Genomic DNA, 12,409 nt, shown 5'->3' with positions numbered 1-12,409 from the left:
TATAATCCTAATGTGAGTTATTACAGATGTTTTTCTGAAAAGAAACCAAGAATAATCCATGATTCTAATTATTTGATACTAAAGTTACAGTTACTTGTTTTTCTTATAAGTGTTCCCACAAATGTTCGTGTAAATATTATTACAAGTAAACCAATATTAATATAAATATTTTACTTTGAATCTTATCAAATTACTCAAAATGTTTAGATTTTCTTCTTTAACTTTCATGCTTTAAATTAATGAATAGTCTCAGCTATATTTATAAATCTGCAGGCTGGAAACTTCCTCTTTTTCCAGGAAACCTGCTTTTCCTGTTTAATGACTCTCTCTGTCTGACTATGATTTCTTATGATTAGATAGAAAAAAGTAGAATTAAAGCAAAGTTTGCTGGACACAAAAACAACACACACAACCAGATTTATTTTATTGACACTTAAGTCTACTGTTGGGCCTTGATGTCACTTGAGTGATTCATTTTAAAGATAACTTTATTTATTATTACTGTTAAACTAAAATCTCCAGCATGGGGAAGTGGGATGAGCTCGGATTTTCTTGACACTCTGCACATACATGCATTTCCCTAGGGGTAATTTATTTATTCTGCTGCACATATCCATCAACCATCTTTCCTTACCCTAGCTGTGAATAACTGCATTTTATCTCTAAATACTGCAGCTGTACAATCTGCACACGTTGCACTTGATTAGATGCCAAACTGCATTTCATTACTTCATACATGTGCAATGACAATGAAGTGCTCTAGTTTAGTAATAAATAAGCAAAGTAAGACTTTTACATCACATTTTATTTTTCTTGATTTTTTCTTTGCACACCCTTGCTTGTAAAATTAAACACGGCACAATACAGTGCATCAAGAATTAAGATGGACGAAGGGTAGTCAAGTTAGTCATTGAACATTTAACAGTCAATGGAATGTTGACAAAAATAGAAGTGTTTGCAACATATCATTCAAAATCAAAACGGGAAAAACAATAGTTTTCCAAAATCACACAAGCAAAACAACTGTGGACACTGTGGACACTTCCCGAGTATCAGATGGACTAAACGTGCCTTTCAGAAGAACGCCTGGATGCTTCCTCTGAAGAGAGAGAGAGAAAAAAAGATAGAAGAAAAATATACTATAATTAATAATTATATGTTCAAAGTAGCATTAATTGGGGCCTGCCCATAGCAATGCATAAGGAGAGTAGTGACTGACTTGCGAAGCAAGTTATAAAATTCCACAAGCTAATGACTACTATTTAGCTAAGCTTAGCATTGATGCTAATTTTTAGCATCAGAACGCTGGGTCCAAACCGACGGGCACACTTTGGCAGGGCCCAGTTACATTTCTTCAGGAATTTTCTAGTTGACTTTATGTTCATCATGAAAACCATAACACTGGCACATTGCATACAATGTCTCATGGGAAAGAATAGATTCCAACGTTTGTCATGCATCAACACCAAACAGTCAAATATTCGTAAAACAATACGCTTCGTCTATCAGTGAGTTGCACTTACCTCTAAATGTTTCCTCAGGTTTGACATAGATTGCTTCGACGTGGACAAGTTCTTGATAGCCGGCAAACTCTTCTTGCACTGCACGGTTAAATTTGAGCCGTTTTCACATATGTAAATGAAATGCTCCTTATATTTGAAGAGCTGGAAGGCTGTCATTTTTGATGCGCTGCTTGAGCTGAAATGGAACCGTCCGCTGCTTGCTGTTCCTCCAGGAGGCTCCGCCAGCACAGGGTGGACCATCAGTGGCATTGCGGCTGGCAGATATGATAGAGACAAGGAGCCGTAGCGGGAAACGGCGATATAAATAAAAATATCATTACATATTTCGCAAAGGTTTTTGTTCATATTTTTTTTTAAATGTAACTAAATTTGTAATTCTTAATATTTTCGGAAGTAACTGTAACTGAATTACATATTTTCTCATTGTAACTGTAACGAATTACAGTTAGTCTTTTTTTGTAATTAAATTACGTAACGTCGTTACATGTAATCCGTTACTACCCAACACTGCACATACGGTACATCACCATGACGTTACATGAACACATTTTTTTTTTTTTTTTTTAAACAAATTAATCAGAAACAAATGAGGCAATTACAGTAGTGGCATTCTGTATAAGGCACATATAGAAGAGGCATATTTAAAATGGAATACAGAGTAATATTGATAATAGAAAATTAGTATTACAATAAGTAATAGTGAAACAATAACTAAAAAGGCAAAGGGGGATTCATGTATTAGGATTAATATACATCAGTGGGCAATTCCATTAATATTTCAGCCAGGGATTCATACGATTCAATACATTTCAAGGATTTCAAATATAACTGGAATTCAGATAAGAAGATGTTAAAAACTGGGGATGATCTCAGCACTCTTTGTTTATGAATAAAGAATTTTGCCAAACAAAATATTAAGTTACAACAGAGTTCTGTAGTTTTGTTTATTAATAACACTCCAAAAGTTACCATATCTCTAGAAATAGATTCAGGAAGTGTGATTTTTAAACTGATCCACCTTTCTAAGCAATTCCAGAATGTTTTGGTTTGGTTGCATTCATAGAAGATATGGTCTATCGTTTCAATATCACGTTCACAAAATGAGCTCTTATTGTCATCGATATTAAAGCCATTTCTTAATAGTTCTTTTGCAGGGTAAATTTAAAATTTTAAAGTGTGTTTCTTTAGCTTTTGGTTGTATGGGGAGTTTAAAATAAAGAGTTCTTAAAGTTTCAATTGATTTATTATCAAACTTGGAAAGAATGTTATTTCTATTAATTTTCCCAGGGAACAGAGTTTCGTTAAGACAGTTTCTAATTGTGTGGTTATTGAATTTTTGGTCAGTCAATGAAATTCCATTAATTAATAAATTTGGTAATTGTGGGGTCATCGGATTATTTGTTATCAAGTTTTTTACCTGATTAATAAATTGTTTCGGAAAGGCATTAAATAATTTGGTAAATTCAGCTCTTGGGGGAAAGAATTGATATTGTGCACATAATTGTTCGTAGTTTAACAGGCAACCATTAGCATCCATTAAGTGTATAATAGACCAAATATTCTTCTCCATCCAATCTTTGTAAAATAAGGATTTATTGCGATGTAATATGAATCTGTTATTCCATATGATAGAGGAGTGAGGCGAGTAGTTATGTACATAGAGCATTTTCCAGTATAGTAATACTTGTTTATGGAACTCTGATAGTTTAATGGGTAATTTATTTATATTGAAATCAAGTTTTAAACCACCTATTTTGTTAAATACATAATTAGGGACACAATACCAAAATAACTGAGAATTTTTAACCCAGGATTTCAACCAATTAATCTTAAGGGTTCCGTTAAGACATTCAAAGTCAATTACTTTCAGACCGCCATCTTTGATTTGTTTCACCATATGACTTTTCCGTAGGTAGTGTGGCCTGTTCCTCCAAATAAAGTTCATGTTCATTTGGTTAATAGTTTTAGTTAAACTATTTGGGATAGCAGTGCTACAAGTTGAGTAAATTAATTTTGATAAACTTTCCATTTTAGTTAAATAAATGCGTCCTAAAATAGAGAGGTCTCTTTGGAGCCATGAGTTAAGTTTGGATTTACATTCTTTGATCTTGTTTTCAATAGTTAAGGTTGATTCTTGGTTTTTGGTTATAACATTTCCTAAGTATTTAAAGCTACCTGCACTAGCATAGTTAGCCACTAGCATAGTTAGCTCCTTCACTGACTCGGTTGCTTCGGATGCAGATGCGGGTTTTCTTCCCTTGGTTTTCTGTCCACAGATTGAAATGATCACATAAAGCATTTTGGGTTCTCTGTTCAAGTTTACCATTTTTAGCCGAATTCTTTTTGTTTCCTTATCTGTCGGTGGGCGATGAAAACCACCGCTTTTGTTTTAGGAGCCGTTCCAGACTCACCTGTTGCTGCCACTAATTAAACCTGGTCTGATTATTAAAGTAAAGCCACAAACAGCACAACAGTCACCGAGCTCCGAAAGGGCAGACTCTTTCCAGTGGCAACTTGCTCTCTATAACAGGTTAATGTGTGATTCGGTTCGGTTCTGGTCCAGTGGGGAGATTCTCTGTATTACAGTCTGGAGCGCAGCAGCTGCGGTCATTTCTCCGCTGATTTGCAGCGACACTCAGCAACAGAGAACCTCGAGGTTCCGGTTCTGATGGACTAAATGAACCTTTTTTCTTTTTGTCTCATATAAAATTTTCCTGGCCTAAATATAACATAAAGACTCAGATAATTAACTTTTTTTAATACAAACGAAAGATAAAATTCACATCACACCAAGCTAATATTATGTAGTTGTGGTGTTTTATGCTGCCGGGGCAGAACAGCAGCTTAGCTTAGCTTAGCTTAGCTTAGCTTAGCTTAGCTAGCTTTTGTCTTTATTTCTGTCGGATCTTCAGAGAAACAGCTGCTAGCAGCGCTGCTGATTCTCGGTGTTCTGACAATCAATGCTGCCCGTCAGATTTTCCTACGGTACCACACACCTGTTCTCGAGGTTCAGGTGCGACTTTGGGCACCACTGATCTAAACAAATCAAATATGATTCGCAGCGTCATTCTTAAGTCACCACCGCCTTCGTCACGGCGTGAGACAGAAACGTCATCACTCTGCGCCGCAGCCCGGCTGGAATCAGCGTGTCGCCGTAAATAAACGGCTGATGGTGTTTCCGGTGAAATATGTCGGTGTTTCATGATGAGGTGGAGATTGAGGACTTTGAGTTTGACGAGGAGACGGAGGCCTACTACTTCCCTTGTCCCTGTGGAGACCGCTTCTGTATAACCAAGGTGAGCGGAGCCTCAGCGCCCCTCGCCAAAGTCCATAGAAAATCTGTTGATTTTAACATTAACTCACCTGTAGGACACAGTCACACTGACCTGCTCACAGAAATATCATATTATTGTTAAGTAAAGTGTTCGGCTTGATTCGGCTTCAACTACTGAGACATTTCTCAACTTATTTGGAAGTTATGTTATTTTTGCTTTGTAAGTTATTTTTCTGTTAAACCTTTTTAGCCGAATTTTAAATGAATGCTCTTATTTCACTTCATTTTGCACATTAAGTATTTCTGTTCTTTACATCCCACTAAACTCAAATCCTCCTCTATAAATCATGCTGGATATATCTATCTTGTGGCATTTATTGTAGTACGTTGACCTTTGACCTGCTGGTTGATGTTGAGTCCCTGTTGGTGTTTTTAAAGGAGGACCTGGAGAACGGGGAGGAGGCGGCCACATGTCCCAGCTGCTCGCTCATCGTTAAAGTCATCTATGATAAGGTAGTTGACTGGAACAAACTCGACCTTTGACCTTTCCAGGGGCAGGTTATGACAACTGAGTATGTTGACCCAGAGTTTCATACGCTGACCTTAACTCTGGGCTCAGATACTCTGAGCTGAGGTCAGCGGTGAAATCTGGAGCAGATAACTGAACCCAGACTTCCTGAAGAAACTCGGAGTTTGTTGAACCTGGTTTCTGTTCTGAAATGTTTTTTTGTTCTTCAGGAACTTTTCATGTCTGGAGAAACTGTAGAAGCTCCATCAGAACCTAAACTGCAGCAAGTTCAGACCTGAACCAGAACCTGGACTCGACTCGAAGCAGCCGACGCGCTCCAAGTGGAAACCTCACCCTGCATGTCTGCTGGTGGTGCGTTCATGTTCCACTGGGAAACGCCAGACTTCTCCAGGATTCCCTGAACCCGTTTGTTCAGAGCAGAACTGTGTCATGTTGACACCAGCCAGATATAAAACTGTTTTAAATCAATCTGATTCATGTGGTTCTGATCCACTGGGTCAATATTTCTAAACTTGTTGGCAGTTTTTCAGCTTCAATTCAGAATTTCTTCCACTTTCTAGATAAAATTTCCTCACATTTAAAAGCGAATCGTGTCGAATTTACAGCAACAGGATCACTTACAGAAATGAAGATTGATCTGTCCCAGTTTGAAAATGAAATGAGAAAAAAACTGGAAACAAAATCAAGATAAAAATCAGAGTAAAAAAGCTTCATGTGGACCAGAACCGACCCGTCAGCTTGCAGGATGTCTCCCTCTTGGTAACATGAATTTATCAGAGGAAAGCAACTTTCCTGCAACAACTTTAGCATCAAAATATATCAAAGGAGGAAGTGAGACTAAATTATAATAAACATTCATTTTTAATGACTAAGTAGCTTTAATTTGCTGCTGAACTGAATTTATGGAGATAAATATTTAAGGAATAAAAGTCATTTATCTGGTTTCTGTTCTTAATAATCAGATCTTTGTTTAGTTTTAAATAGGCCTGTCGCGATAAACGATAAATCGATTAATCGTACGATAAATTAAAACTATCGACGTCATTTTAATTATCGGCATTATCGTCTCTTCAGGCCTTTTTCTCTTTCTGTTAATGACACTGAATGAAAAAAAGGCTCAACTCCGGTGCTCTCCACTGACCTCTGACCTCATTTCCTTAGTGTAAAGCCCAGCTCACACAACACGATCTTAGAGCTGCCAGCCGATTGTCGGCCCATTTTCAAAACCTGACAGACCCACATTAGCCGACAGAAATCCTAGGTATAACGGTTCCATCGGGTTCGTTCCTGCTGTGTGGTGTCCAACAATGGGCACAAAATAATGGCTACAAGTCCAGTGAACTAATTTTAAAACCAGGTATTAATCAATGCTTTACTACAATCTACCTGCAATGCATGTGGCTAGTGTCAGCGTAAAGTCCTGACTGAATGAAAATCATTAGAACCTATTTACGTCACGTTAACGAAGAACAGCTGAAAAGTTACCGGGTTTATCAACTGCGGTAGCAATTTCGCTCCAACTCCTCCCCTTGTCATTTCTATATTCTTTGCATGTTGAATAAACATTAATGTTGTTTCCACATATCATCTCCAATGTCCGCTGGACTTCGGGTTGCGCCTTGTCAGCTGTTTGGGATTCCCCTCCGTAATTTCCCCTCAGAAAGTGCAGAGGAGAATCCGCGCTTTCTGATTGGCTACCTGTCACAGTCAACAGGCTGCGTTAAAGCGCCCAGTCGGGGAAAAACCCCTGATTTAGATCTGAGTAACACACCACACAATCTTAGAAAGACCAACGTTTTAAGATTGTTTTAAGGGGAAAAATAGGAGCAAAAAATCATGTAGTGTGAACTATTGCATCAGGTAGTCGATGTGCCCATCTTCTCTATTTAAATCTAATTATTACTGAAGGGCAACATAATATACAGACTTCATAATCTGCACTCTTTTGGTTGAATGCAGTATTTATTTCCACTTTTACTTTATGTTGTTTAGTTGTTTTTTTTCAAGTGCGTTTTTTGTTAATGGAGACCATTTTATTTTTGTTTTTGGTTGTTTTGTTTATTTTGTTTATCAGCTCCAGTGTTAAATATTCTTTTGAAAATAAAGTGTATCTATCTTTGGCAGGAAATCGCCTGCATTATTACGTCATTTCCATTAAATCAGAGTAAAAAGGTCTTCAAACAATATTATCGTTTATCGCAATAATTTTTGAGACAATTAATCGCTCAGCAAAATTTGCTATCGTGACAGGCCTAGTTTTAAAGTTCTGGTTCCTCTGCAGAACCTTTACATTTCTTCTAGCTTTGAACCAAATGAATTTTTGGTAAAAATCAGAATTAATATTATAGTTTAAAGTGACGGAGATTCAAAAATCGTTCTGTCAGGATGATTAGAACCTTCAAACGTTCAAACATCCTGACAGCTTTCGTCTCGTCTGCAGGTGGAAACGTGAAACGAGTTCACAACTGAACAGTTCACAACTGAACAGTTCATTTGGTTCATTTCTGGTTCAAATGGAGTTAAAACCAGTAAATGTTTGTGTTCGTTCCCAGATCAGATTATTTAGTTTTAAAGTTGAATTTAATGACCGTACTTTGAATAGGCCACTGACCTGCTTTTAAAGAAACAGAACAAAAGACAAACACGTCTTTCCTTTTGCTTGCAAATAACTCATATAATAAATACAGTTATTTACATGGAGCCATGGATATGAAATCCCTCGGAGCGTCTCATTGGCTAACCCCCGGCGTGTCGGAGCGTCTCATTGGCTACATCTGCTCCTCCTTGTTGATGATGTTCTTCAGCAGCGTGACCAGCGGTTTCTGCCGCCCTTCCTCCCAGCTCTTCATGAATCCTCCGTAGCGTTTCCCCGCCGGCGGCCCGCTCCAGCGGAAGTGCTTCATCTTGTAGGATCCGTCCTTCTTCTCCTGCAGCAGCTGCTCTTCCTCCTCCTCCTCCTCTTCATCGCTGCGCCTCCTCATCTCGGCGGGGAACGCCTCGGCCGACTCCTCCTGCACGCCGTTGGACGTGTAGACCTTGACGGGGCGGCGTTTGCGGCCGACCGGCTTCCCCCAACGGAAATGCTCCATGGAGTAGGAGCGCTTGGCCTGCGGGGCGGCGGGGTCGGGGGGCGGCGACAGGTGGGCGTCGCCTGGGACCAGGGGCGTCTCGGCCGTCAGGTCGGAGCGACAGGCGTGGATACAGTCCTACCGACCCAGAGGATCAGATCCAACTGAACCTTCATATTGTTTAAAGTTATATTACAGAAACTATGATAATATGAAACTTTTAATAAGAAGAAGAAACATTTAACTGGACCACATCTGAAATATTGACTGTTGTCAATAGCAACCAATAATACGGCTACCGCACAGCATTCTGGGGGATGTAGGCAGAGGAAATGTTCATTTAAAAAGTTTTTAACCAAATAATCTACAGAACAGATTTAGAAAAATGAAATCAAACTTCACTGGGATTTTATAAAGAACGATGCTTTTCAGTTAAACTTTATGGAACTACATTGCTCTCAACAATCTAGATTAATTATCAATAAAAGTCATTTTACAATAAAAATGTTTTTTTTGTTCTGTTTTTTTCTGAACAAAATCACATAAAAGCAAAAATAAGCCCCATTTTTTCACACATTTTGAGTTCATTGTTGATCAGGTCATGGTGATGCTACCTCCCACCAGCAGGTGGCAGTATTTATTTTTCTCCTCTGCTGCCTCAATTACCATCATAACTAAGAAATATCACAAAATTCACTGCAAATATTTCTAATTTATCTCCAGAAAATGTAATTTTGATCTAAATAAAACTCCTGGTGAAACGGATCAGATTATTTAATTTTAACAGGACCTTATTGGAAACAGATATTTATTCATATTTAACAGATTGTGCTGTGAGTTTAGATGAAATAAGGTAGTAAATATGTTCCTGCATGGTTTAATATTTACGGATCATTTTTACCATCATGCTGCTCTCGCTGTTCAACTCCTGGCAGCTCAGACTCTCCCAGCATTGGCTGGCCGCTCCTCTGGCTCCGCCCACAACCACCACGGCCACCAATAGCCACGCAGGACACATGATCCTGTCCACCAATCAGAAACCAGAACATTTTATCTCATTATTATCCACCTTTTGTTACAAAACGAGATGAATATTAAATACTGAACATTTTTATGACTGTAATAAATAATCAAACTGCCATCATGAGTAAAATAAAACATTTAAGGTGAGATTCCAAAACATTACAGTTTATTTTAAGGTTTTAACTAAAAACTAACTTGAATCAAAACATTTTAATTTCTGATGAACAGAGTGAAAAATTAAAACTCACCACAGTTTGATGTTTCTTCTTCTTCTTATTATTATTATTGCTGGTGGATTCTGGGAGGTGAAGACTTCTTCTTCTTCTTCTTCTTCTACTTCTTGGTCGCTCCTGTCCTCTGAAGCTTGGAGCGGCTCGTTTATATCCTGCCTGTCAAGGACACACACACATACATACACACACACACTGACACACACACACACACGGAGCGTAGCGTCATTCATGTTGGTCAAACACACACACTACCAATCAATGGAGCATCTTCCTCCCTCCTCTTCCTCCCGTCACAGAAACATTTTTTCCTCCCAGTTTTTATTTCTTTATTCTTGTATATTTTATGATGTTTTCTCCATTTTCAGGGCTTAATAATAATAATCTAAGCGTGTCATGTGTGTCCTGAGTGAAAGGTCAGAGGCCGCTTTGTTGGATTAGCGCCCAGGTGTGATGCGGTAACCGCGGCAGGCTGGGATTCAAACCTGCAGCTGCTGCTTTTGTTCAGCCTCAGCGGCGCTAATCACCGATTAGCTTATTTTCCAGGAAGTTCAGCTGCTCTTTACTCAGCAGGTTTTCCATCACAGACTTTAGTAAAAACACCAGGAGTCTCATGTTCATCGGCCGAGGAAACGCTCGGCTAATCCGCTAACTGTTAGCTTAGCACTGCAGCAACTTTTAGCTTCCTGTAATTACTTGGCTGGTTTGCTTATCAACAGTTAAGATTCAACAACTAATCAGATTGATCAGTTACTAAAATAATCGTCAACTAATTTAGTAATCCATCAATCGTTACCTGGACTCTACAGACTCAGAAATCTGATCTGAACTTTCACCTTTAATGCCTTAAACCCAACATTTAGCTGATATTTTACTGCTACTGGCTAACCAGTTGGCTGCACTGAATTAGCATCAAAGTTAGCATGTGGCAACAGTGGGAGGGAATAACTCACCTTAAACAGGAGCTGAAACAGCTGAACGGCGCCATCATGAGGAGAGAAGAAGAAGTTTCTCTACAAGATGAAGGAAACATTTTAAAGAACTTCTCACTTCATTTATTTATTTTCCTCCAGTTTGAATCTAAATAATATTTTAAATCTATTTACAGAATCATTTAAATCCAGTCAGCACTTTTCTGTGGATGTAAAATAAATATTCAGAAGCTGAAAGCTTGACCCGCTAGCGGCTAGGCGTTAGCAGCCAATACCTTGCTGCTGATTGGCTGATCCCCAAACAGGGAACATGAGGAAGGCCGTTAGCGTTAGCGTTAGCATTAAGGCTGAAACGATTCCTCCAATGGTTCCAGGACCTCGATTATTAAAATTTCTCCAGGAAAATGTATCTGCCTTGAAGCTTCGTTAATTTATGTTTTATTATTTAGCGCACCGTGTTTCAGCCGGGACATTATTTACGTTGCGCAGAGCTCTGACTTCCTCCTCTGAGTTGCTGACCAAAGCTAAGTGTTAGCGGCATAACGTCCAGTTTCCAAGTTCGGCCCCTGGGGATTTTATTGATCCATAATAACGCCCGGGTTTTCATGGTTTTTGGGGACCAATAAGCATCTTTAAAATGACTGGCGCCATGCCTGCAGTACGGCAGCCTTTCTCCTCCAGGAGCTGCTGGTTCAGAGCGAACAGCAGGAAGAGCTGCAGGTATTAATACAGGTGAGCTGATGAACACGGCGGGCGGCTGAGTAGCTGATGGTTACAGTGTAAGTGTAGCTTTACGGACGAACCGCACAATAAATCTCACATCATCCCGGTCTGAACAAACGGCTGGCGGAGCGTCGTGGCTGTTCATGGCTGTAGACGAGTTTCTGAGTGTGACGAACGAAGGTGGGGTAAAAATCCTGTATTTCTCCCCCGGTTCTTACGTTCGTCCCCTGGTCTACCGGTTCCCCGACTTTAGTTCGTCTGGAACCTGGTCCATTTCCTCCTGTCTTACTTCGTTCGTTCGCCTGACCCCCACCGCCCCAAACTCCTGTCTCCCGTTTTCTCAAACCCAAAGCTCAACAGGTATGGGGCAAGGTCAGAGTTCATCTATTAAACATAAACATAAAGATGAATCATAGACATTTTTATGAGCGTATCTGTGAGACTCTTTATTATTAAATTGAATATAATTTCAGATCTTTGTTTAACTTTTCTTCAGGTTAATTTAGAAAGTGAGCTGTTATTGTTACAGGTTAGTTTTATAAACTACAGAAAAGTTATTGTCAGAGAAGCTCAAATATGAAAAACTGGACTGATATTGATATCTGATAGTAACACTGCTGTTATACCAGATTTATCCATTTTTTATTTTATAGTTTTGTTATCCGATTACTGGATTAATTGTAAGAATAATTGATAGATTACTCGATTACTAAAATATTTGTTTAAACAGAACTAGTTAGCATTAGCGTTAGCTGCTCTCGTTAACAGACCTCAGGAGATTTTTGGAGTCTGAAGCGTTAAAATCAGATTTCAGAGCAAAAATCTCAAATATTCAGAATTTCCCATTAAAATCCCAGTTCAGACAAAACATCTGGAGTTAATCTGATTTATTTATTATCAGATCTGAATTTCCTCCAGCTGCAGAAACGTTTTCCTGACGCAGATCTCTGATCTTTATTTGTTTTTATGAAGCAGAAATTCAGTTTTTGATTTTCTGAACGTTTGAAGTTTGGCTACTTAAAGTCGTTCAGACAGAGAATCATTTTCTTCTTAATGGACTGACTGGACGCAGAACCCATTAGGCCCTCAGCCTTGAACATTCAGTCC

At 38.8% G+C, this 12,409-nt stretch overlaps 2 protein-coding genes and 1 long non-coding RNA gene across 3 annotated transcripts; 1 reads left to right on the top strand and 2 right to left on the bottom strand.

The window, feature by feature from the left end:
• Positions 1-788: 788 nt before the first annotated feature.
• LOC111607653 lies at positions 789-2,027 on the bottom strand. Its single transcript, XR_002752401.1, has 2 exons — positions 1,524-2,027; positions 789-1,099 (listed from the first exon to the last, which is right to left on the bottom strand). It is a non-coding gene; the product is annotated as an uncharacterized LOC111607653 (long non-coding RNA).
• A 2,390-nt stretch (positions 2,028-4,417) lies between these two features.
• Positions 4,418-6,194, top strand: LOC102233536 (DPH3 homolog). Its single transcript, XM_005811526.3, has 3 exons — positions 4,418-4,819; positions 5,236-5,310; positions 5,536-6,194. The coding sequence occupies exons 1-3, from the start codon at positions 4,712-4,714 to the stop codon at positions 5,602-5,604; spliced, it is 252 nt and encodes an 83-aa protein (XP_005811583.1). The 5' UTR covers positions 4,418-4,711; the 3' UTR covers positions 5,605-6,194.
• A 1,780-nt stretch (positions 6,195-7,974) lies between these two features.
• On the bottom strand, positions 7,975-10,653 carry LOC102233792 (pro-opiomelanocortin-like). Its single transcript, XM_005811527.2, has 4 exons — positions 10,601-10,653; positions 9,666-9,842; positions 9,296-9,416; positions 7,975-8,532 (listed from the first exon to the last, which is right to left on the bottom strand). The coding sequence occupies exons 1-4, from the start codon at positions 10,636-10,638 to the stop codon at positions 8,095-8,097; spliced, it is 774 nt and encodes a 257-aa protein (XP_005811584.2). The 5' UTR covers positions 10,639-10,653; the 3' UTR covers positions 7,975-8,094.
• Positions 10,654-12,409: the final 1,756 nt, after the last annotated feature.

The sequence above is a fragment of the Xiphophorus maculatus genome, chromosome 24 (assembly GCF_002775205.1).
Source record: "Xiphophorus maculatus strain JP 163 A chromosome 24, X_maculatus-5.0-male, whole genome shotgun sequence".
Classification (NCBI taxonomy): Eukaryota; Metazoa; Chordata; class Actinopteri; order Cyprinodontiformes; family Poeciliidae; genus Xiphophorus; species Xiphophorus maculatus.
The sequence above is the reverse complement of the archived record's forward strand: the minus strand, read 5'-3'. Positions and strand labels throughout refer to the sequence as shown.

Excerpts from the sequence above, each read along its gene's own strand:
- LOC102233536 (XM_005811526.3), top strand. The coding sequence starts at position 4,712 with ATGTCGGTGTTTCATGATGAGGTGGAGATTGAGGACTTTGAGTTTGAC. Across the intron at positions 4,820-5,235 it reads ACCGCTTCTGTATAACCAAG|GAGGACCTGGAGAACGGGGA; the intron begins GTGAGCGGAGCC and ends GTGTTTTTAAAG. Across the intron at positions 5,311-5,535 it reads TTAAAGTCATCTATGATAAG|GAACTTTTCATGTCTGGAGA; the intron begins GTAGTTGACTGG and ends TTTGTTCTTCAG.
- LOC102233792 (XM_005811527.2), bottom strand. The coding sequence starts at position 10,638 with ATGATGGCGCCGTTCAGCTGTTTCAGCTCCTGTTTAAG. Across the intron at positions 9,417-9,665 it reads AGAAGAAACATCAAACTGTG|GATCATGTGTCCTGCGTGGC; the intron begins GTGAGTTTTAAT and ends ATTGGTGGACAG. Across the intron at positions 8,533-9,295 it reads ACAGCGAGAGCAGCATGATG|GACTGTATCCACGCCTGTCG; the intron begins GTAAAAATGATC and ends CTGGGTCGGTAG.